The 25,069-nt window shown below is 40.4% G+C and overlaps 1 protein-coding gene across 1 annotated transcript in view; it reads left to right on the top strand.

Moving 5' to 3' along the window:
• LOC131684803 (uncharacterized) overlaps positions 1–25,069 on the top strand; it is a 48,253-nt gene that overhangs the window by 3,737 nt on the left and 19,447 nt on the right. The window contains exon 2 of the mRNA XM_058967958.1: positions 23,629–23,827. Coding sequence (XP_058823941.1) covers positions 23,629–23,827 — 199 coding nt within the window. The remainder of the gene's footprint in view (positions 1–23,628; positions 23,828–25,069) is intronic.

Raw genomic sequence — 25,069 nt, 5'->3', positions numbered from 1 at the left:
TGACAGATGAATTAGCCAGGCGTGGTTCATCAAACATGTTTGTTGGACCAGAACCATTTCTGGGTATATCTACCTGTGAAATCAAACTAGAACTTTCGTTTTGGACAAGGCATCAACTACTAAACGACTGGCGTAACGTAGAAGACGCTCGACAAGCTAAGAAATTCATACATCCAGATACAACGAGATCCATAAAAACTAATGGATCTAAAATGAACACACCAAAATTTGGTTGTCGATTTTAGGTCAGCTGAAAGTTTCAGCAATTTAAGATGGCGAAAAATTGGTAATTTGAATTAAACCTGTTTGACAGATTCGCTTTGCTGAAAATTCAGTAGTTAAAGTTGTCAAATTGACAGCGCAATTACCGGATTACAGCAATGCAGCCCGGAGTGCTGAGAATTCGGCAATTGCGCTGTCAATTTGACAATTTAAATTACTGAATTTTCAGCAAAGCGAATCTGTCAAACAGGTTTAATTCAAATTGCCGATTTTTCGGCATCCTGTCTTGCCGAAACTTCAGTAAACTTTTACGGGTATTCGGCGACAAAAATTTGGTGTGAACAAGCAAACAACTCATTTCCAACTACATTGGATTCGGGTAATTTTGTAACATGTGGAGCAAACAGGGGCAGCCACAAAAGGTAACTTGAATAGTGGTCGAAGTGGCAAAGTTTCTCCGAACAAAAAAAAACCCGCGATGCTATTTATTTATGTGGTGCTGTATGGACCTTGATCGGTTCGCTGGAATTACACATATACGAATGCAAACGAGCATGGCTACGTTTGTGTTGCTTATCTACTTGCAGTTCTGAATGGTGCGGTGCAGTGTAGCTTGGTCATGTCCCGCGCAAAGGTGGCTACGCTTAAGAGACAATCGATCTCTCGGTTGGAGTTGATGGCTGCGGTTCTTGGGGTCAGGATGAGTCAAACGATTCTATCATCGCACAATTTACAGATCACACGAACCGTCCTTTGGACCGATTCGCGAACAGTTCTTTCTTAGCCGCATTTCGATACGTACAGGACAGACAAAGAGTTCATTACATTCAAAGCTGGGAAGATTTTGGACTTACCGAGATTGGTAGACTGGGTCCCATCGAAGCAAAACGCTGCAGGTGTGCTTACCAAATGAGGCCGTGGTCCACCATTACAGAACGATGCGGAATAGAAGAATGGTTCGTATTTTCTGTATCAATCGCGCGATCTTTGGCCTTACACTGGGCAAATAGATGAGACGAACGAAGAAAGGCGAGGAGTGGTGCTATGTCATGCGGTAGTCGATGCTGTAGCTGTTCCTCAATGGCTAAACCTGGTTAGAGTGACTGCTGTGTGCTTCATTGCTAACATTAAGCGTAAGAAAGCCGGGTTACCAATCGTTACATCGAAGGCCACAAAGATCCAGCACAGACACATAAAGGCCGATGACGTAACTGTTCAGAAGCCACTTGAGGAGGAGGAACTGAGGTAGGCCGAAACCATTTTGTGGACGCAGGTGCAGTTTGACAGCTTTCCGGATGAGATGAGTGTGTTGACGAAAAACCTGCAGCATAAACCAGATTTCCACTTGCGAAAATCGAAAAATCTTGTTGCCTCTACATGTTGTCGCCGATGCTTGATGCAGAGGGTGTGTTGAGAGTACGAGGCAGGCTGGAAAAAACGACTCAATCCCGTTCAACAAAAGGTATCCGATAAAGTACGATTCAGACGATACATCAGCTTCCGTCAACGTCAACGGAACGTCACCGTTCCGTCAGGATAAATTACATGCAGTTAAATGGAGGCATTCACACACAACATCAACGGCACGGAACGTTTTGACGTACGGCATGTGTGAACGGGCACAAGAGAAAAGTATTAAACTTATCCTGACGGAACGGTGACGTTCCGTTGACGTTGACGGAAGCTGATGTATCGTCTGAATCGTACTTAATGCTGTCCAGGAAGCACGAAATAACAAAAAAGTTGATCCTGCCTTTCCACGAGAAGTACGGCCATGTGAATCGTGAAACCGTTTCAACGAATTGCGGCAGAAGTTTCGGATACTAAATACATGCGCTGCAATACAGCAAGTGACAAAAGAATGCGTGTGGTGCAAGGTGAATCGCTGTGTACCTCACATTCCTATGATGGCACCACTGCCGGTTCAACGCATCACCCCTCACTTGCGTGCCTTTAGTGCAGTGGGTGTAGATTACCTGGGTCCTGTCGAGGTCACGGTGGGGCGTAGGAAAGGGAAGAGATGGATCGCGGTCTTCACGTGTATGGCGATAAGGGCCGTACGCCTGGAGATAGTTCACAGCTTGACTACGCAATATTGCTTGATGGTTATCCGAAGATTTGCATACAAGCGAGGAGTATCGGAACAAATTTTTACGGTTACGTGTTTCCGTGGGACAGACATAGTGATGAAAAAGGTGATAGAAAATATTTATAGTGAGTGTCCTGAAAAGGTCTCATCGACTACACCACATATAGGCGGTGCTTGGGAATGGATGATGCACGGCTCTGCGTGTGCTAGATGACGGGCAAAAGCTAACGGACGAAATCCTTTCAACAACGTTGGCGAAGTTGAGGATATCATTAGCACTCGCTCATTGACACATATCCCACAAGAATCAGTTGAGGAAGAAGCTATCACCCCCAACCATTTTCTCCGTGGAACGGTGACGAGTGCGGACGTGCGAATAGAAGACTCTGTGGGCATCGCCGAAGCTTTACGAAATAGTTACAAACGGTGACAGTATCTGGCCAACAAATTGTGGGAACGTTGGTCGAAGAAATATCTACCAACCCTGAATAATCGACCAAAGTGGATAGAAGACCGAAAGCTATTGCAAGTTGGAGATCTGGTGTTTTTGATTAATAGGAAGAACTGGGTACGAGAAGAATACAAGAAGTAGTCAGAGGAGCGGATGAAGGGATTCGTCAAGCGGATGTAAGAACTGCTGATGGAAAGGTGCATAGGTGTGCGGTAGCGCATTTGGCGGTGTTGGAGATTCAGGATGGTAAATCCGGGACTTCCGGAGAAATTTCTGGATGTTACGGGCTGGGGTATGTTGACACCGCTGCACCATGGGCCACAAATCGATTTTTTTGGTCGAAAATCCATAACTTATAAACCGTTAGTACTAGACTTTCAGTGTCTTTGGGACTAATTCTCTACAATAAGTGTTCTTCATTTTAGGGAAAACAAAATTGGGGTGGTCCTCTCGATTTTTGAAATAAAAAAATTATCTCCTGAATGAAAAAAGATAGGAGAATATGACCTACCAAAGAAATGTAGAGAAATTAATTTTGAGTAACTTTGCTAAAGATGTCGAAACTCTATCTTCAACGGTTTTTATTTTACAGCGATTTCCCTTGTTCCGTTTAGGGTGGCTCTAAAAAATTCAGTTTTTTTAATATAACTTCTTTGAAGTTGATTTCTCGTAAATATCGACTTCAGCTAAAAGTTAGCTCTTACAAATGCGCACATTTCTTCTTCAGAGGCCAACTCATTAACTTTTATATAAACAGAGTTATTGACGATTTTATGCTCAAAATTCGGCATTTTCTAAGCTAAATAACTCCGAAGGTGGCAAAAAGTGGCAATCAATGTTATGACCAATTGATAGTACTTCAAAAACACTACAAAATAAGGGTTACATGGTTTGTCTCCTAGTGACTGTTCATGTGAAATGTTTGCTTATAAACTCCCTCTGTTATAGAGAATGTATGCGGAATTCATCTAAATTCGTACTTAAAATATATATTAATCATAGTCGCCGTTCTTATATACACATATCCGGATCTCCGATGCTAATCAAATTTAATGGTACTCTCGAAACATGTTATTCTAAACTTGTTTCGTGGAGTGAAATTGTACAAAAAACATGTGGTTTTCGGACAACGGTTTATAAAAAGAATGTTTCGAGTATTTGCATGGCATACGTTTTATTCGCATGGCATAAAAGAAATTATTATCAACGCGTTTCAATATATTGAAAGCTCAGGTCAGGGGCGACGAAACATTTTACGCCCGAGTGGGTAGAAAGCATAGGATGAGGGGTCCTTTAGTAATGATTTTTTTCCCTTTTCGCAATGCATACTCTTACATTACATTCACATTAAGTCACGTTCGTTTATGCAATTGGAATTGTGGTACATCGATGTTTTCAAATGTGTGTAAAGCGAGATACTTGCGTTGCACATCTAAATTTTTTGAAATGGTTCAAAATTTCGAGTGGGTAATTACCCACTCGGTTATTTTCGAGTGGGTAGTACTACCCACGCTTTCCGCCGACCCTGACTCAGATTTACCGTAAAGGAAGCACCCTTTGTTTAGCATTAATGATTTATTTGTCTTTTATTAATTATATTACCTCCTCTGTTTCAGCTCACTGTAATTTGCTCTAATAGTTTCCCAAAATACAATTTTTTGTCTTTGGAAATTAACAAAAAAAAATTCCACGTGAACGTTGGGGGACAAGCTGTTCAGCTCTCATTATTAATATTTTTACTATTATCAAACGGATAGATTGGCAGCCTCCTACTTCAATGATATCAATCCATTATCCATTTCATAATAACTCGATGAGGTTACGTCGATGGATTAATTGATGCTAATAATGGGTCCTTTATGAATTACTTCAAGCGAGAAAACCTACATATTAAAAACGGAAGTTTAGACTACTAAGGATGGTGCAAATATGCGATAATTCAACAATTTCGACTGCTGTGGAAGATTCAGGGATTCTGTCAAGTGACAGTTTTTATGTTGATTTTAGGCTTTTAGGATAGAGATTCTATCAGGATTCTTAAACTTTTCACCGAAGGAAATAATGCAAAACTGGTGTTGTATAATATAAATTTTCAGTATTTTTCATTCTGGGACGATTTTCATTAATGGGTATTTTTTACGTATTTCGTTGTAAGTCTTCCACAAGAAACAATAGGTAAAACGTAACCAGGTTGACGTACAAGCTCTTTACCCATTAAGTGGGTTTTTCCACTTTTATTCAAAATGGGCAGTTTTCTATGCATTAAAAGGTACTTTAATTTATCAGAGAAGAAATTGTTGAAACGCACAGAAAAAAATTTACCACTGAGAAAATCATTATAGGGACGATCCATAAATGACGTAGCATTTTTTTAGTGATTTTTAACACCCCCCTCCCCCATCGTAGCATTTCGTCACAAACCTCTAAATACCCCCCCCCTGGTAATTACGTAGCTTGACGGTAATTACCCCCCCCCCCCTTGTCCACGAAAAATATAAAAAAAATGAAAAACGATATTAGTTAGTCCCCTTTAAAAAAGCTACGCAGTACGACATGACCCCCTACCCCTCTGTCGTCACACATCATCACAAAATACAATACTCCCCCTCCCCCATATAATGCTACGTCATTTATGGATGATCCCATATTAGTTTTTTAAACTAACAAGTTGGTCTCCAAAGAAAAAATAGGCACTTATCAGAACGAAATTTCATTTTTTTTTGGAAAATTTACTTCAAAAGTATTTTATTGAAACACTATTTTTTAAAGGTCAAGCTAAACCAAATAATGGAAAATGCCGTAAAATAAATGTCTCTGACGATATTTAAGGAATTGTCAACAAAGTTACTCAAACATGATTATTTTTTAATTTTCAGTAGGTCTTTATACTTCTATTGTTATTATTCAGGAGAAATTATTTTCATTCCAAAAAGCAAGAAATCCACCCTGTTTTTTACACCGAAATGAAGCGCACTTATTGTGAAGAAATTCTTTTGGAGACACTGAATGTCTAGCACTTACGGGATATAAGAACTGGATTTTCAACAAAAAATCAATTTTTGGCTCATGGAACAGAGGTAGTTTATAAGCAAACATTTCACATGAACAGTCGCTAGGAGACAAACCATGTACCCCTTATTTTGTAGTGTTTTTAAAGTACTATCAGATGGTAATAATATTGATTGCCGCTTTTTGCCACCTTCGGAGTTATTTAGCTTAGAAAATGTCGAATTTTGAGCATAAAATCGTCAATAACTCTGTTTATATAAAAGTTAATGAGTTGGCCTCTGAAGGAGAAATGTGCGCATTTGTAAGAGCTAACTTTTGTCTGAAGTCGATATTTACGAGAAATCAACTTCAAAGAAGTTATATTAAAAAACTGAATTTTTAAGAGCCACCCTAAACGGAACAAGGGAAATCGCTGTAAAATAAAAACCGTTGAAGATAGAGTTTCGACATATTCAGCAAAATTACTCAAAATTGATTTCTCTACATTTCTTTGGAAGGTCATATTCACCTATCTTTTTTCATTCAGGAGATAATTTTTTTATTTCAAAGATCAAGAGGGCCACCCTAATTTGGTTTTCCCTAAAATGAAGAGCACTTATTGTAGAGAATTAGTCCCAAAGACACTGAAAGTCTAGTACTAACGGTTTATAAGTTATGGATTTTCGACCAAAAAAATCGATTTGTGGCCCATGGTGCGCTGGGCGGTCACTGTCCGCAGTTGGTAATACCGCAGTCGGCAAGACAGCCGAACCCATTTCAAGTGACACCACTGGCAAAGGTGAAATAGTTCAAGGAAACGCTGTCATGCGAGGAAAGAAAAAAATGAATCAAAACAAAGTAAGAAATTATGCGTGAAGAAAATAGTCTTTTTTATTGCGGAAAAAATAAAATTTAGGTAAAGGAAAAACTCGAAAGATTAGTTATAGAGCCGTCTACTCTCTGTACTACTTTCGCCGTACGTGAATTTGGACAGCTAGCAAATTGTAAGTTGCGATCTGAAAAATAACGAAAAATTGCAATAAATTATAAAATTAATAGGATAGTGCAGCAAGAAGAGGAATAGAGAAGATTAAATCCGTTTGAATACTTTATCTTGCCACCCAAATATCTGTCATCGTTCGCTGATTCGGACGACAAGCAAACTGAAGGAGTAGTAGGAGAGAAGAGGAGATGGCGAAATCAGGAAAGATTCGAAGTTGGAAGGAGGGTACTTTCTAGTTTTTGAGTTAGGTGATGCTTTTTACCCAATTTTCCACTTTTCAAGCCTTCTCCTGAACCATGCATACTAAATAGCATCGTCTGAATTATTTGCTTCTGTGTATCATCAATTTCCTTTGAACGTTGAGGAGCTATGGGGCTTCTGTATTCCCATTAGAATGATTCATAAGATAGTGGCATGATTGTATATTTCACCTGTAGAAATAACGCTCACAGAAGGAAGTAAACATTGATTATTGGCTCATAAACATTACTGCAAATGCATTTGAACGTTAAACTAACTGCAATATGGATGATTTTAGCGAGTTTCTATTCGCCAGTTATCATATACCAGCTGATCGCCACACCAAACGACCAACTTCAAGTGTGGGTGGGCGTAATGTCGGTAATTTCCACACTTCAGTAGCTATTTTCATTATCACTGCCACCGACTGGTGTCGTTGTTTGCAGAAGTGGCACCAACTGAAATTAAATTATCACCAACCAACAGGCGATGGCAACAAGTCAATATGAATACGCAGTGCCATTCTACATCACATGACGCATATCTATCCGGTTGCAGGTGGGGGAGGTAAACAGCTATGGGTTGACAAATTTTCCTTAAATATCTTTCATATTTCATATCTTCTGAACATGTTCAGCTCAGCAGTATTAATTAAAAAAAAAAAAAAACCAGAAGTATTTGTGGATTAGTATTAGGTCCATTCGGACTTAGTTATCGCTTTGAACTGTACTTTTTCTTAAGAAATAAATCCATGGTAACTACCAATGTATTTGCTAAAAATTAGGAGAAAGGAAATTGCCATGAAATATCAATTATTTTCTGCTTTCTTTTCGGATTTCACGGTATTCTTAATATAAAAACCACAAATTTCGTGGACCATTCCGTTGTACATACATGACTACAAGCCAAAGATGGTACTCCATCGATCGGATCTATTCTATGTATGTCTGGCACAAATTTGGCTGCAACCGAAATTGTATGATTACAGGCTGTTATCGCTATCAGCCAATCTAGCATTCTTCACACAACACCATTCAGCGCAAATTACTTGATTTGTTCATGCGATAAAGAAATGGTACGGCTGTGTTCTGCAAATATTACTCCGGCTCAAGGTCAAATCTTGACGGCGCGTGTTTCAAATATCTATCTTTTACGAACGCGTATTGGGACTGACCAGTATTCAATTTTTTGGTACATTTTTGAATAATAACTAAGGCATATTAGACTAGGATAGTGGTTCTCAATCTTAATACTAAGTAGTACTGCTTTGAATTTTCGTGTTGTATGTGGCAATCCTGAATTTTTTATGCTATCTTACAGGGTATTTGGTTCGTCCCTCCCACGGGTTAAATGAAATGACGGTATTGTAAACATCTGCAAGCAAAATAATATGTTTCAGTTTGAATAAACTTAGTGCATCAATTATCAACAATTAATACTACTACGCTATACTTCCCATGTTTGCATATTTTTCCCATTTTCTATGGGTTTTTCTATCTTTATGGGACTGACTTGCGATTGTGGGCAGTATATTTCTCCTTAGTGGAAAATTTAAAACAAAACTATTTTTTCTCCACTAAGGGGAAAATTGTTTAAACATTTATAACTAAATTAGTGATAAGGATGCGTTTCGAGTTCCTCTCATCACAATCCGATACTTGTAACGATATTAATTAGCCCACTGTGCATACGACTGACAGCATTACTTTCAGTGCCATCTATCCGTCAACGGGAGACTGTCTTGCTGATGGAAATTTAAATCACCGAGATCTGCTCCACGCACTCCCCTTCGTTTTTCCCACCCGTAGAAGGATCAGTTACAAATGCCGATGGGACTGAGCGAGAAGGAAAATGCTTTTGTTTTCCCAAGATCACGCCACTAATTGTCTCAAAAAAGACTGATCAGATCACTTAAGTGGAGACTGTCGATCCCTTTACACGGCGGTCAGATAGAGTGAAACCATTAGCCATAGAATTAATTAAAACAATTTCGAGGTGATATTTCTCTTACGGTACGGCTAAACTTGACAATATTTGTGTAGAGCACGGTTACGGTGCAAAAGATTACTGTTTCTGTAAGGTGAGCTAAATTCCGACCGATGTCATTAAACACGTGCTAGGCACATAGGGCTAAAACCTATTTTATTGTAGCCGTTCTCATAAGAAAGCTTAAACCAGTGAAATAGGCAAGCAAAGTAGCCAATCAGTCCGAATTGTGCGGTCTGTACCAAGATAGTCAGGTAAGACATGAGCAGAAAAGTAGGTTATCTCATCTAATCGATCACGTTGACCAGGTTGAAAACCCGCGCCAACGTGGGTTTTTTGTTGGGGCTCGTAGAACCGACAACTCGGCGCGTACGCTTCAGAGCGCCCCTCGTCGGAAAATACAGTTGCTACATAACACATCGTCGCATAGAAGGTCGGCAACATAACCCACCCGCCGAGCATTACGTGCAACGTCAGAACTATACTCTCCACGTGCCACCTGGCGGCACATAGCAAACCTGTCACGAAGCTATCGGAGACACCATCACCCACTCGAGCTGTTGTATGGTACAAATTCGGGGATGATTGCTACGAATCGAGCAGCCTACTGAAACATTCTGCGTAAGTTCATCGAAAATCGACGCACGCGGTCGCTCACGCCTGCCGCCCGTCAACGTCACCAACCAGTTCCAGTTACCGCCGTCACCGTCACCAACCAGTTCCTGTTACCGCCGTCAACGTCACCAATCAGTTCCAGATACCACCGCCAACGTCACCAACCAGTTCCCGTTACCGCCGTTCACCAACTGCAGGTCAGATCGATGCTAGGCTAATGAGTTAGCATAAGTGTAGGAGTAAAGCTTGTCCCGGGACCTAGAACAAATGTAAACCAACTGAAAATACACAATGTGATCATGAAGTGAAACGCTACTCCTCTCAAGCTTAAAGGTCACCGGCAATCTCTCCCTAAGGCGAACGCGTAGATTTTAATTTAGTTTACCCGTGTTTATTTGAACCCGCGATTAGCTTACCTTTTCGATCTCTTACTCGGATTTAGTCTTCTGCTCTTTTTTGCGTTCGGGAAAGTCGAATGAGACATTGTGTTTGAGCCACTTTCATTTACCCGCCCGTGGTTAGAGTCTCTGGCCGGACTACCGTCTTGCGTCGGCAGCCTTCCTTACGGAAGTGGCGCTGAAGTTGCCGACGTTGTGTGCACGAACAAACCGTTACATTTGGCGCCCAACGTGGGGCCTACGATTAAATATTTGTAGTTTGGCTAAAATTTAGTTTGCAATTCAAGTTTTGGAGGTAGATTTTTTGGTTTAGGGTTTGGATCGATATAAAGTTAGTTTGTAGGCGTTACGTTAGATATAGCTTAGGATTAGCTTGGAATTAGATTTAGTTAGCATTTGCATACTTGGTTATTTCTTATATACTATTGCTCTAAATTAGAGAGAAATATTTCGATAAAATTTTACTACCATTCCTAAATGGAAAATTTTCATATAAATGCGGATGATCTTACGGACGAGGAAGTTCAATATGAACTTAACCTCCGATGTCTTAGTGGGAATAGTGGACCGGAAGGTAGAAGAATTCTGCGCAACTGGTTTCGGAGCGAGGGTTTAACCGAGTACCCATCAGTGAACTCGATCACCCAAGAGTATCAAATAATCCCTAATAGTTTACATGACCTCGAAGAAGCATTAAAGGTCGGTCGTGCTTTAGGTGGACGTTCACGATTGATCCACTACTATCGACGACTTCGACGGTGCAGTGCATCAACAGTTACCGAGCGAGGCAACAAGAAAATTCTGCTGGAGATAGTATTGCGACTTGCCCTACAATATTTTGAACTGGACATGACAAAACTTGATTTCCCAAACGTAGCAACCCCTCAACCGCAAACCGCAGACGACACAATCCTTCCTAGAAGGGAAAGTACTAACTTATCAGGAGAGTTATCAACCCACGCAACTTTCGAAGTTACGGATGACCTTCGAGCTCAACGAATCTCAATAGCTCAATTAGAGTTGGAGCAAACCCTTGCAGATTTACCCAATCCGCAGCTTAACTCTTCTCTCCCGAGTCACAGAGCTATACAACGTGAGCTATTTATGACCCCCAGGTCTTCGTTTCCATTGGCGACTGGTCGAACGCCGTTCCAACTTCCCGGAGTATCGGAAAGATATTCGTTCAATCTGGGGCCTATCAATTTGGCAACGAGATTTGACCACCTAGGAACAACGTCTTTAGTAGAGCCCTCGGGTACAGCCATCAATGTTAGGTCTTTCGGATCTCTATCGTTACCCGTTCGGAACGCCGACGTGCAATTAGTGTCATCCGCAGGCACACCATGGCTAGCGAATTTAAACCCCGAAGTACGCCCAACTGCGTCCATTCAATCATCACTCTTGCCCGGATATCGTTCGCTGAGTCCACCTTTATCGAGATTTTCCCGTGCAAGACCTGCGATCAATGAAGTAGGACCAAATATTGAGCTGGATAACAATTTACTGGTCTCTGAAGCGGGAAATGTTTCTCAGACACAACAGGCCCCTGATCAGGACACTAGGTCAGTAGGGATGACTAGAAATGAAAATAGAAATTTGTTGAATTACGTGCACGTCTCGGACATTGAAAATTATGTGCAAACATACGTGAACAACCTGTTAAATTTTCGTTCGGAGCGGCCAATTGTTCGAGATACGATCGTTAACAGCTTAGCACGTCAGATGGCTGATGCTGGCATTCGCAATCCAGAGCTGGTGAGTTCTCCTCGAGCAGGGCATCCCACACAACTATTGGAGAGAGACGCCCCGCAGACTCTGTCGCCACCCTTACAACTGCCTCGACCAGGTTCCGATCGCCACCCAGGACGTGGGAACACCCCATATACTCCGCCAATATTTAGCGACAGATACCGGAGTACGTTACCAACCTTTTCAACGCCGGAGACGACTTCCAACCCTGGACTCTTTCAGCGTCGTCCTAATAACTCGGCTACCTATGCAGCCCCAGTTGCAACACCATCTCCGTTATCCCCAATAGCTGGATTGTCTCAACCTTATGCTCGCCGAAGGTTACCCCACCAAACTTGCAACATCATGGAAAAATGGCCGAAATTTGCTGGAGATGCAAACCCGGTACCGGTAATTGACTTTCTTCGGCAGCTAGATTTATTATGCCGGTCTTATCAGATTAGTCAGGATGAACTTAGAACGCATGCCCATTTACTTTTCAAAGAAGATGCGTATGTATGGTATACGGCCTACGAACCGAAATTCGATTCATGGGAAACCTTGATTTATTATCTCAGGCTAAGATACGACAACCCCAACAGAGATCGTTTCACTAAGGAAGAAATGCGCAACAGAAAGCAGAGACCGAATGAGCTGTTCAGTGCGTTCCTAACCGATATTGAAACTTTGTCTCAACGGCTGATACGGCAAATGCCTGAAGAGGAAAAGTTTGATATTGTCGTGGAAAATATGAAAATGTCATATAAACGAAGACTGGCGTTGGAACGAGTAAATTCTATGGATCATCTAGCCCAGTTGTGCTATCGTTTTGACACCTTGGAAGGCCATTCGTACAACCCACGGACTTCTGCGAAAGGAAATAGCGTCAACGAAATACGACTTGATGACGATGAGATCGTGATAGATGAGGAGGGTCTTGAGGAGGACGAAGTAGCGGCAATCCAAGTCAAGCGTGGATTCAGGAAACCCGACCCGTCCCGTAGGTCCGAAACTCCAGGCCAGCCGATCTGTTGGAATTGCCGGAAAATAGGTCATCTGTGGCGCGAATGCGATCAGCACAAATCGATTTTCTGCCACATGTGTGGTCATCCCGAAACTACCGCATTTAGATGTCCCCAACAACATAACCTCCGTCCCGTCGGGGAAACGAATCCAAAAAACGGGTAGAGGAGGAGATCTCCGGGAACCTCTCTCCAACCCCTCCTCTCGCAGCGGTTCCCCGTCCTAATTTTCCACATTCACAACAGATTTATTTAATCAACACAACCTTTAGACGTTGCCCTCATTTGTCTGTATCCATACTTGATGTAAAAGTAGAAGGACTTGCTGACACTGGAGCAAGTGTGTCAATTATAAGCTCACGTCGGCTGATTGATCGACTGGGGTTACAAATCCAGCCTTGCAACTTAAAAATCCTGACAGCTGATCGAACGCCATACTCTTGTCTTGGATACATAAATGTTCCATATCGGTATAAATCCATCACCAAGGTGATCCCAACGCTAGTAGTCCCCGAAATATCGAAAGATTTAATTCTTGGTATTGACTTCCTTCGAGCGTTCAATTTTCGATTGGTTGATGAGCCCAGAGCTCCAGAAGCAGAGAGTAAGTCTGAAACTGAAAGGTTTGAATTAGCGTATATAGAAGACTATTTTGGAGAAGATACTGGTCACATTTGTTTTCACCTTGTACCCTCTAGCGAGCCCGTCGCCATTACTCCATCGATCGAGGAAGATGAAAGTTTGGAGATGCCAACCGTCGAAATACCTAACAGACCCTTTGATGCAAGTGATCTGGAGACGGAACATGCACTTGATAGCGATCAACGAACGAAACTCTTCAAGGCAATACAAGAACTCCCGATCACCCAAGAAGGCCAACTAGGTCGAACTCCGTTGATCAAACATTCAATCGAGTTACTTACTGGAGCGACTCCAAAACGGATCCCTTCCTATAAATGGTCACCAACGGTGGAAGCTGTGATCGACACTGAAATGGAGCGTTTGCAGAATCTCGATGTAATCGAACCGTGTACCCATTCCGCGGACTTCCTGAACCCATTGCTGCCAATTAAGAAGCCAAACGGAAAGTGGAGGATCTGTTTAGACTCTCGTCGTTTGAATTCGGTAACCAAAAAGGACGAATTTCCAATCCCGAATATGACCCAGATACTGCAAAGGATTCAAAAAGCCCGCTTCTTTTCAGTAATTGACCTTACCGAATCGTATTATCAGGTGGAACTAGATGAGCAGGCGAAAAACATGACCGCATTCCGGACGAACAAAGGCCTCTTCCGTTTCAAGGTTATGCCGTTCGGTTTGATTAACGCTCCAGCAACGATGTCCCGCTTGATGGCGAAGGTCATAGGACATGATTTGGAACCCTTCGTTTACGTGTATCTGGATGATATAATCATCTCGGCCGAGTCGTTTGAGGAGCACCTTCAGTTGATTCGGTGTGTCGCGGCTCGTTTGCGCAAGGCCGGTCTCACAATTAACATCCTAAAATCCAAATTCTGCCAAAAAAGTATTCGCTATCTCGGCTACGTGCTTTCTGAAGAAGGTCTATCGACCGACAGCGCAAAAATCCAACCTATCCTCGATTATCCAGCACCCCGGACAGTTAAAGAGGTACGCAGGCTTCTTGGTCTCGCCGGATTTTATCAGAAATTTATCCGTAACTACTCCGACATAACTACGCCAATCACTGACCTATTGAAAAAGGGACGTAAGAAGTTTGAGTGGTCGTCCGAAGGTGATATAGCACTACGGAAACTTAAGGAGGTGCTTATATCGGCACCCGTGTTGGCCAACCCTGAGTTTTCACAAAACTTCATTATTGAAACGGATAGCTCAGACGTTGCTATCGGTGCCGTACTAGTGCAGATCCAGAACGGGGAGCGAAAATGCATCGCCTATTTCTCTAGGAAGTTATCCAGTACGCAGAGAAAATATAGTGCCACCGAGCGTGAGTGCTTAGCGGTCCTTCTGGCCATCGAAAACTTTCGGCATTTCGTGGAGGGAAATCGGTTCGTTGTGCAAACCGACGCAATGAGTCTGACTTTCTTGAAAACGATGTCCATTGAGTCAAAAAGTCCTCGAATCGCTCGATGGGCGCTAAAGCTATCGAAGTATGACGTCGAGCTGCAATACAAAAAGGGTTCCGAGAACATATCCGCGGATGCTCTAAGCCGTTCGATATTCTCCGTCCAAGCTTCTTTGGCCGATCCGTACATCGAAGATCTGAAACGGGTAATAGAAAGCGATCAGGAGCGATATCGTGATTTTAAGATAGTTGATGCAAACATTTTCAAGTTTGTAACTAACTCATCCATGTTAGAGGACCCTGCCTACCGATGGAAACAAGTCCTACCTCAAGCAGATCGGAAAAAAGTAATAGAAGCAATTCACAATGAAGCCCATCTCGGTTTTTTGAAAACTCTCGAAAAGGTCCGGGAAAGGTATTATTGGCCTCGCATGGCCACTGAAATTAAGCGGTTCTGCTATAGTTGTCCAATTTGTAAAGAATCGAAAGTGCCGAATCAAAACGTACGCCCACCCTGTGGGAAACCTAAGCTTTGCACGAGACCTTGGGAGATGATTTCGATGGACTTCCTTGGACCCTACCCGAGAACGAAAAAGGGAAACGTGTGGATTTTAGTCATTTGCGACTTTTTCTCCAAATTTGTCTTAGTCCAATGTCTTAAATCCGCCACCGCCCCAGCCGTTTGTGCGGTTATGGAAAACCTGGTGTTCAACCTATTTGGAGCCCCGTCCATATGCATTACGGACAACGCGAAGGTGTTCTTGTCAGATCAATTCCGGAAAACCCTGAAAACCTACGGGGTCACCCAATGGAATTTGGCAGTGTATCACCCGAGCCCTAACCCGTCCGAACGAGTAAACCGTGTCATCGTCACCGCTATTCGATGTGCTTTGAACAAGCAACCGGATCATCGTAACTGGGACGAATCAGTCCAGACAATTGCAATGGCTATTAGAACGAGCGTCCATGAGAGCACAGGATTTACACCTTACTTCATAAATTTCGGTAGAAATATGGTCAGCAGTGGCACAGAATACGAACATCTTCGAGAAGCAGATGACGGAAACCACTATGACTCCCCCCAACGCAGTGAAAATATCCAGAAGTTGTACGAGTTGGTGCGACATAACCTCCACAAAGCGTACGAAAGGTACTCAAAACCATACAATTTACGGTCCAACCAGAAACACAAATTCCGAGCCGGCGATTTTGTATACAAACGAAACGTACACCTGTCCGATAAATCGAAGCATTTCGTCGGTAAATTTGGAAATAAATATTCCAAAGCGCGGATTCGATCCGAGTTGGGTACAAACACGTATGTGCTGGAAGATGAAACCGGGCAACGAATTCCTGGAACGTTCCACGGTTCCTTCCTGAAGCGAGCGTAGGTAACGACCGTGGCCTGCAACCGCGGCTACTTCCAGTAAACAAAGTTAAGCTATGACGGTGCATCTGCCGGGATGCACAAAAACAATCGCACAAGCCTAAATAAAACACTCACTGAGGTGCTACGGCAAAACGTCCAACGTTCGAGATGTCAGTCCGCTGTTTCCTCACGTTGTTGACAACCATATAGTTAAGCTCCGGAAAGTTAAACCACCAGTAATAAGGCCACCGCCACTAATTAACCACTTACCGACAGAATAGCCCACCGAAAATATCTTAATTTGCATCTGTTCGTAGTTTTTCCGTATCAAATTGGTTTTAGTTAATTTGTTTTCTGCGTTTGCATGCCAAATTATGTTGACATTTGACAGCTTCGCGAAATATACCCGCACCGTAAAATCCAGTATGTTGTAACGTCTGAAAGCGTCTGATTCGCTTTGACGTGTTGTTCTGCTATAAAGATTTGAAAAGGGCGTTGAAGAAGGAGCGAATGGAAGGAGATCAGTAAAGTCTCTCGAGAGGATTAGTAAAAATATGTTTCCAATTTATCAATTGGAGTTATCGGTTTCGGAATGAATATTTTTCCAGATATTTCTGGAGTCATTTTTGGTTTAGGATTAGCAAATTTTCAAATTTTTTTGAAGTAATCGGATTTTGTTAGAATGATTGGTAGGTTCACATGAGCGCATGAATGAACACATGGAAAGGTAGTAAAAGGGGAAGCAGAACAGCATAGTCAAGCCGAGTACAGATAGTTTATCCAATGTTTTGGTAGAGTTCTGCGTAATTTGAGAATACAAATTCAACGATAGAAATTTTAGCCAAACTTATTGTTACATTCTAAATGATTATTCCGTTAATTAAAATATAACGCAATAAAAATTTTGAAATTTTGTTCAAATTTCAAAATTTTTATTTGATTAGCATGCGCGAGTATGTAACGATATTAATTAGCCCACTGTGCATACGACTGACAGCATTACTTTCAGTGCCATCTATCCGTCAACGGGAGACTGTCTTGCTGATGGAAATTTAAATCACCGAGATCTGCTCCACGCACTCCCCTTCGTTTTTCCCACCCGTAGAAGGATCAGTTACAAATGCCGATGGGACTGAGCGAGAAGGAAAATGCTTTTGTTTTCCCAAGATCACGCCACTAATTGTCTCAAAAAAGACTGATCAGATCACTTAAGTGGAGACTGTCGATCCCTTTACACGGCGGTCAGATAGAGTGAAACCATTAGCCATAGAATTAATTAAAACAATTTCGAGGTGATATTTCTCTTACGGTACGGCTAAACTTGACAATATTTGTGTAGAGCACGGTTACGGTGCAAAAGATTACTGTTTCTGTAAGGTGAGCTAAATTCCGACCGATGTCATTAAACACGTGCTAGGCACATAGGGCTAAAACCTATTTTATTGTAGCCGTTCTCATAAGAAAGCTTAAACCAGTGAAATAGGCAAGCAAAGTAGCCAATCAGTCCGAATTGTGCGGTCTGTACCAAGATAGTCAGGTAAGACATGAGCAGAAAAGTAGGTTATCTCATCTAATCGATCACGTTGACCAGGTTGAAAACCCGCGCCAACGTGGGTTTTTTGTTGGGGCTCGTAGAACCGACAACTCGGCGCGTACGCTTCAGAGCGCCCCTCGTCGGAAAATACAGTTGCTACATAACACATCGTCGCATAGAAGGTCGGCAACATAACCCACCCGCCGAGCATTACGTGCAACGTCAGAACTATACTCTCCACGTGCCACCTGGCGGCACATAGCAAACCTGTCACGAAGCTATCGGAGACACCATCACCCACTCGAGCTGTTGTATGGTACAAATTCGGGGATGATTGCTACGAATCGAGCAGCCTACTGAAACATTCTGCGTAAGTTCATCGAAAATCGACGCACGCGGTCGCTCACGCCTGCCGCCCGTCAACGTCACCAACCAGTTCCAGTTACCGCCGTCACCGTCACCAACCAGTTCCTGTTACCGCCGTCAACGTCACCAATCAGTTCCAGATACCACCGCCAACGTCACCAACCAGTTCCCGTTACCGCCGTTCACCAACTGCAGGTCAGATCGATGCTAGGCTAATGAGTTAGCATAAGTGTAGGAGTAAAGCTTGTCCCGGGACCTAGAACAAATGTAAACCAACTGAAAATACACAATGTGATCATGAAGTGAAACGCTACTCCTCTCAAGCTTAAAGGTCACCGGCAATCTCTCCCTAAGGCGAACGCGTAGATTTTAATTTAGTTTACCCGTGTTTATTTGAACCCGCGATTAGCTTACCTTTTCGATCTCTTACTCGGATTTAGTCTTCTGCTCTTTTTTGCGTTCGGGAAAGTCGAATGAGACATTGTGTTTGAGCCACTTTCATTTACCCGCCCGTGGTTAGAGTCTCTGGCCGGACTACCGTCTTGCGTCGGCAGCCTTCCTTACGGAAGTGGCGCTGAAGTTGCCGACGTTGTGTGCACGAACAAACCGTTACATACTAACTTAGTGACAGGACCAAGCGAGCGGCGGATTGACGCGAGCTCCAAAAACGAAAACACTTCGTGTTTCTGAGCACCACTAATCCTGCGTGATATCCCATGATATGAGAATTATTGAGATCGAACCTTGGTTTGGCTCATCAGCTGAATCATTTCTGAAACAATTTCTTGCGGAACATCACACAGAACTAGAGGTTTGCTTAAAAACACAATTAGTGTTTTCGTTTTTGAAGCTAGCGTCAATCAGGCAATAGCTTAGTCCTGTCACTAAGTTAGTGGCGAATGCTGATAAGAGAAACTCAAAACGCATCTTCATAACCAATTTTATGATTACTTGTTTAATCTCGACTCTACATTTAATGCGGCTAAAAATATAGCCATATTCTATTGAATATAATTGTAGATCTTCATATTGATCTTTAACAGAGGGTTGCTTGAAGGTTCAACTCAAAAGCCACGGGAATGTGCAAATGACCACGCGGTTGTAGAAACGTCATAGAAAATACGAAACTACGCGATGTACTAATGCCCACACGATAAATAGAACGCGTTCATTAACATACAAACGTTCGAGCTTTTTGCGATAATACACCGTCGCAAACACGATAATTTCCATTAATTACGCACATGATCTCGCAATCATGAAAACGTTCCTGCGATTGAGTCAACGCATTATCACTTACGTATTTATAAACATGCGGAGGCCCGCTCTCGTGCGATCATGAAACATATGAGGAATTCCACGAAGATCCGTCCGAAAATCTTTAAAATCATGACCGATTATCTTAGATTCCAATGAAACTTTACACATTTCACCGGCATGGAAAACTAAACATTTTCCATAGGTAATAAGATTATTTCGACTCAAGAGCAACTTTTCAAAGGGGCGTAAACGTTCCCACGTGTATGAATTTCAATTTTTTTTTGTTCGATTACCGTATTTTATACAGCAAAACTATCTGAGAACGAGTTACAGGGAATGAATACTTCTGTCCGAAAAAAACTATATGCTGAAAAAAATGTTGTGTCATTTTTCAACAAAATAAAAATTTCTGTTAAAAAATTAAATTGCGAAAAAACCCATTTTTTTAAAAATTTTATATTTTGTTAAAAACCTAAAGAGAAAGGAAACATTTTGAAGGTGATTGCATGATGGAGAAAAAATCGGTAAAAAAGTTTTTCTAACAATAACTTCAAACATGTTTTTACATTTCCTACTAATTGACATACAAAACTGTAATTTTATTACAGAATATAATTATAAGCATAATTTAAAATCAAAATGCATTTAACAAAAATCTTCCAAAATGTGATAGTTTTCGAGATATTTGGAATTTTGCTCCATCAAAAACAATTAATTCGTGTAATTATGCTCTTTTTAAAAGTTATTCGCATTACCCAATCATAAAATCTCAAGAATCTAATGCTTATCGTTTTAAAAACGTAAATGCAACTTTTTCAGTGTATTTGGATCATGGAGAAGCTTTCAATAAAAAAGTTTTCCTAACAACAACTTTTGACATATTTTTATAATTTATACTATTTGCAGTCAAAAATACAATTTTCTTTTGGAATATGGTTCTATACGCCATTTTAAATCGAAATGCTCATAACAAAAATTTTCTGAAATGTAGTAGTTCTCGAGATATTTTAACTTTTGTTTTAACAACACAATTATTTTGTTTTTTTACGACCTTTCCATAAGTTATTCGCGTTTCTCCATCAACAATAATAGTTTTTTTAAAAGGCCCATAAACTTTCCTACAACTTTTTCTTTGACATCAAGGCGATATTGGAAATCTTTTGAAAGTTACATGAAAGCAACCAAAATATGATTCAACTAGGGTGAAGTGCCTATTTTCACCATACTAAGGAGGGCGCCGCACTGATTCATTAATTACTCGGCCTACAAACAATGGAATGCGTACAAATTGGCATCAACAGCTTTGCTTCGTTGTTAAGTACCAAGATAATAACATACATGCGCTGAAAACAGTGAAATTCTCGTGTTTGAGCGCAACGAAAACACGAACCGAGTGCCCCTATTGTTGCGCTACCATTTGATTCAATGCGTTAAACAAAGATGGCAGACACTGCTCTAACCAACGGCTTCGAATGGGTAGCGTGATAATAGAAACATAGCGATAATGGGCTCATCACCCTATATAGTTTAATCATCTGACCCTATGGTTAAATAATATTTTTGTTACTTTCATGTAGCTTTCAAATGGTTTACAATATCGCCTTGATGCCAAAGAAAAAGTTGTAGGAAAGTTTATGGGCCTTTTGAAAAACCTATTATTGTTGTTGGAGAAACGCGAATAACTTATGAAAAGGTCGTAATAAAACAAAATAATTGTGTTGTTAAAACAAAAGTTAAAATATCTCGAGAAATACTACATTTCAGAAAATTTTTGTTATGAGCATTTCGATTTAAAAAGGCGTTTAGAATCATATTCAAAAAGAAAATTGTATTTTTGACTGCAAATAGTATGAATTATAAAAATATGTCAAAAGTTGTTGTTAAGAAAACTTTTTTATTGAAAGCTTCTCCATGCTCCAAATACACTAAAAAATTTGCTTTTACGTCTTTAAAACGATAAACATTAGATTTTTGACATTTTATGATGGGTTAACGCGAATAACTTTTGAAAGGAGCTTAATTACAGGAATTAATTGTTTTTGATGGAGCAAAATTCCAAATATCTCGAAAACTATCGGATTTTGGAAGATTTTTGTTAAATGCATTTTGATTTTAAATGATTCTTAGAATTATATTCTGTGATAAAATTACAATTTTGTATGTCAATTAGTATGAAATTTTAAAACATGTATGAAGTTATTGTTAGAAAAACTTTTTTACCGATAAGTTCTCCATCATGCAATCACATTCAAAATGTTTCTTTTCTCTTTAGGTTTTCGTAGACAAAATAGAAAAATTAAAAAAATGGGTTTTTTCGCAATTTAAATTTTTAACATAAATTTTTGTTTTTTTGAAAAATGACACATTTTTTTCAGTGTAAATTTTTTTTGGATAGAAGTATTTATACCCTGTAACTCGTTCTCATATAGTTTTGCTGTATAAAATACAGTGAACGAACAAAAAAAATTGAAATTTATACGCGTAGAAACGTTTACGCCCTTTTGAAAAATTGCTCTTGTATCAAAATATTCCAATTGCCAGAGAATATCATGGAGATTCATACACCGAAAACACCTGCAAAGTTTCGTTCGAATCTGCGATGGTCATATTTTGCGGTCGGCCGGTTTCTCATGGAATCCCTCATATTCATTCTGGAGTAGTAGTAGTCATAGTAGGAGGGGTTCCAGTTAAAAAGGGGAAATCACTTTCCCCTCCTTTGAACCGTACACTTAAAATTAAATATCAGAATCAATAAAAATGCAATAAAATTCTCCCAATCACCCACCCACCAATCAGGGCACAGTTAAGGACTGCTTTCATAACATCATTTTTTTGTTATTCATAGAATCGATCAACGAAAAAAATAATTTTAATATTCAACACAAGAATCTTGTAACATAGTAGAAAAATTAAAACATTTCGTTCAGTACAACGGAAGTTGTTATCGTTAAAAAAATCTCACGGCTACCACAGCTGATATTTTGGAATGAGTATGTGTGTCGTCAGAGCATATGTCGCAAATGAAAAAAAAATTATCTTTGCAAGAGAAAGTTTTCTGCTAATATGTTTCTATCAAAAGACAAAGCTTATCTAGATCAGTTTCGACTTATCTCAGTGCTTCAAAGTGTAGTCCAATTTCACCCAAGATACCTTACCGAAGACAGCAAACCATTAGTTTGCATATTCAGAGTAGGAAAGGTTCTGATCGTTGAAAATAGCTTCCTGTCCCACTGTTCAGAACTCATAAAGTGGAAGTTTAAAGTGACGCTAAACATCGTTTTGCATCCTCGACTCGTCAAGCCGTTACTAGGGTTACCGAAAATTTTCCTCAACGTGTTGTTGCAATCTTGAATTTTAAAATGGTTCCAAACATGGCTCATATATACTAGACAACACCTTTCAGGGCGCCATAGCCGGGAACTCTAGTAATATAGAAGAGCTCACTCTCTTCTAGCATCTGAACCATGCACTCAAAAGTAAACACCAAATTCACGGTCAGCGCGACCATTCATTAATCCACTCGAATATGCAACACTATACAATCGAATTAATACATACGACATATAAGCGCTTACGTGAACATAGAAATACTCGATCTCTGTTCGATCATCCACGCACAGCTATGGCCATGATCTCGCAAACATGAAATAGCACCGGTGATTATGTGAATGTTTCAGCACATAAAAATTTACAAACGTGATCACAAGCGTGAACATACATATAATCGCTCGTTCCCACGCGATGATGCAGTCTCAACGTCCCCACATCTGAAGCGTACACTTAATTTCATATGGCGTGCTGCAGTTGGGCTTAAAAAGTGTTTTAGTGTGTGTTATATTTCGTCTTGTCTGCAATTGTAGTGAGTGAATCTGATAGCAAGTCCTTCCGAGAATCTAACTCTACCGCTCTAGTGAAACCACCCTCAACACGAAAAAAAACACAAATTTTGAGGGGAAACGATACTTATTAGATAATCAAATAAGTTGTAATGAACGACAGTTGTCTTCAATTACTTAAAACCTTTGTAGAAATAGGTAAGGTTAACATGTCGGGTATTCAAAATGGTCGCCATATCAAACCTATGTACTTGTTGTGCATACATGTTCTTTTATTTGACTGATTTGAGTAGTTTCATATATTTTACTAAATTATATTTACAAAGCCTCCAAGTTTCCCGACATAGCGACATTTTGGGGGCCCTCTAGTGTCGAAGTGTTGTACCGTAATGCATTGATTAAATTTGAGTTTTTCATTAGCTGAAACAAAATTCGAGCCGTACTATCGTCTCTGATTACTCTGATTACTTTTTGCAGGAATCCCGGTCAACCAACAACACTTACTATATAACCACAAAGAACTAAACGATGCAATGGAGATGAAGGATATTCCTTTGGTCAACGGTTCCCGGTTGAAGTTGGTGCTAGGGATGAAAGGTGGTCCGATATCCTCCAAACGGGTCGTCACTATTTCCGATTATGAAAATTGGTTCGACATGAGCGACGTGCTGGCAAGGTAAGTGTGATAATCTCTCGTAAAGGATAAGAAACAGTAGTTAGGGACGTTAATAAATTGCGTAACACAAAAATTGCCCAAAATTAACTCCATCCGTATAACAAATTGTCACAAATTTCTCTATCCCCCTCCCCTATTACGTAACAAATACTTACATTTTTTCTTCAGTAAAAACGAGTTGGGTAACGTTCTAGCTTACTCGTCCTCCCCCATATGTCACAATTTGCCATATTCCCTCCTTCCCTAAAAGCGTTACGTTATTTATGAAATTTGTGAAATTTTGTAGGTTCCATTAGTGTGTACTGATCATCTTTTCCGAACAACATTTTTGGTTGCTTTTTTGAGTCCCAATTATCTATGAAAAATTTAGGATTATGGTCTGGCATTCCGCATTTCATTTGAAATTTGAATGGAAATTAGTGGGTGAAAACTTACTTTTTTGAATTTTCATGATTATGAAACCATGATGTCAAGATCAATTGATCCCGAATTGTTTGGGACCGTACATCAAACCAAAAATGGCTTGCTGTCGATTGATGTTTATATTTTGGATACACGTGGTGTGTTTGGGCGCTATGGCATCTGGCATGTTTATGTATGTTTTAAGCACGGGCAAACTTAATTGGGTTTGCGTCTACTGAAATGGGGGGGTCTGATGAAGATGTTGGTGGGTGAGCGGGGGTTTATGTTAGAGCAGTTTCAGATTTGATTTTCGTTTTAAAAAGGTTAAAATTAAGCGATCTTTGAGTAGCCAACCTAAAAGTAAAGCCATCTGACGAAGACGAAAACCGATTAGTTGTTATCCCAGGTTTGCAAGCATTAGTATTTTATGTTGTTCAAATTTCGTCGGACATATTAAGAAGCGTAGTATTTTATATAGAAGGTTCAAAATAAAACAGGGTCGGAAACAATCACCTTGCGCTTTGTTATATTTTTTCAAACATTAAAACTGGTATACGCTACCGTTTTCTTTGTTGCTTCATTGGAAAGACGTTTAGAACTTCTGTGGTAAAGTTCTGGATTCATAATTATGAAAGTTCTATAATATAAGACTGAAAATTTCAAAACCAGAACTTTAGAAGAATTAATTATGGAAAATTTAATTGGAAAATATTTGATGTTTCGTTGCAAAACCAAATATTTAATTTAGAGAACGTGGGCTTACCCTCAGTAGAGTGCTGAGTGCATAGATTGTATTACACAAAGTGACTAATTGTAATGGTTAATGCTAAGAAATAATTG

This window comes from Topomyia yanbarensis, chromosome 2 (assembly GCF_030247195.1).
Source record: "Topomyia yanbarensis strain Yona2022 chromosome 2, ASM3024719v1, whole genome shotgun sequence".
Classification (NCBI taxonomy): Eukaryota; Metazoa; Arthropoda; class Insecta; order Diptera; family Culicidae; genus Topomyia; species Topomyia yanbarensis.
This window is presented reverse-complemented; position numbering and strand designations above follow the sequence as displayed.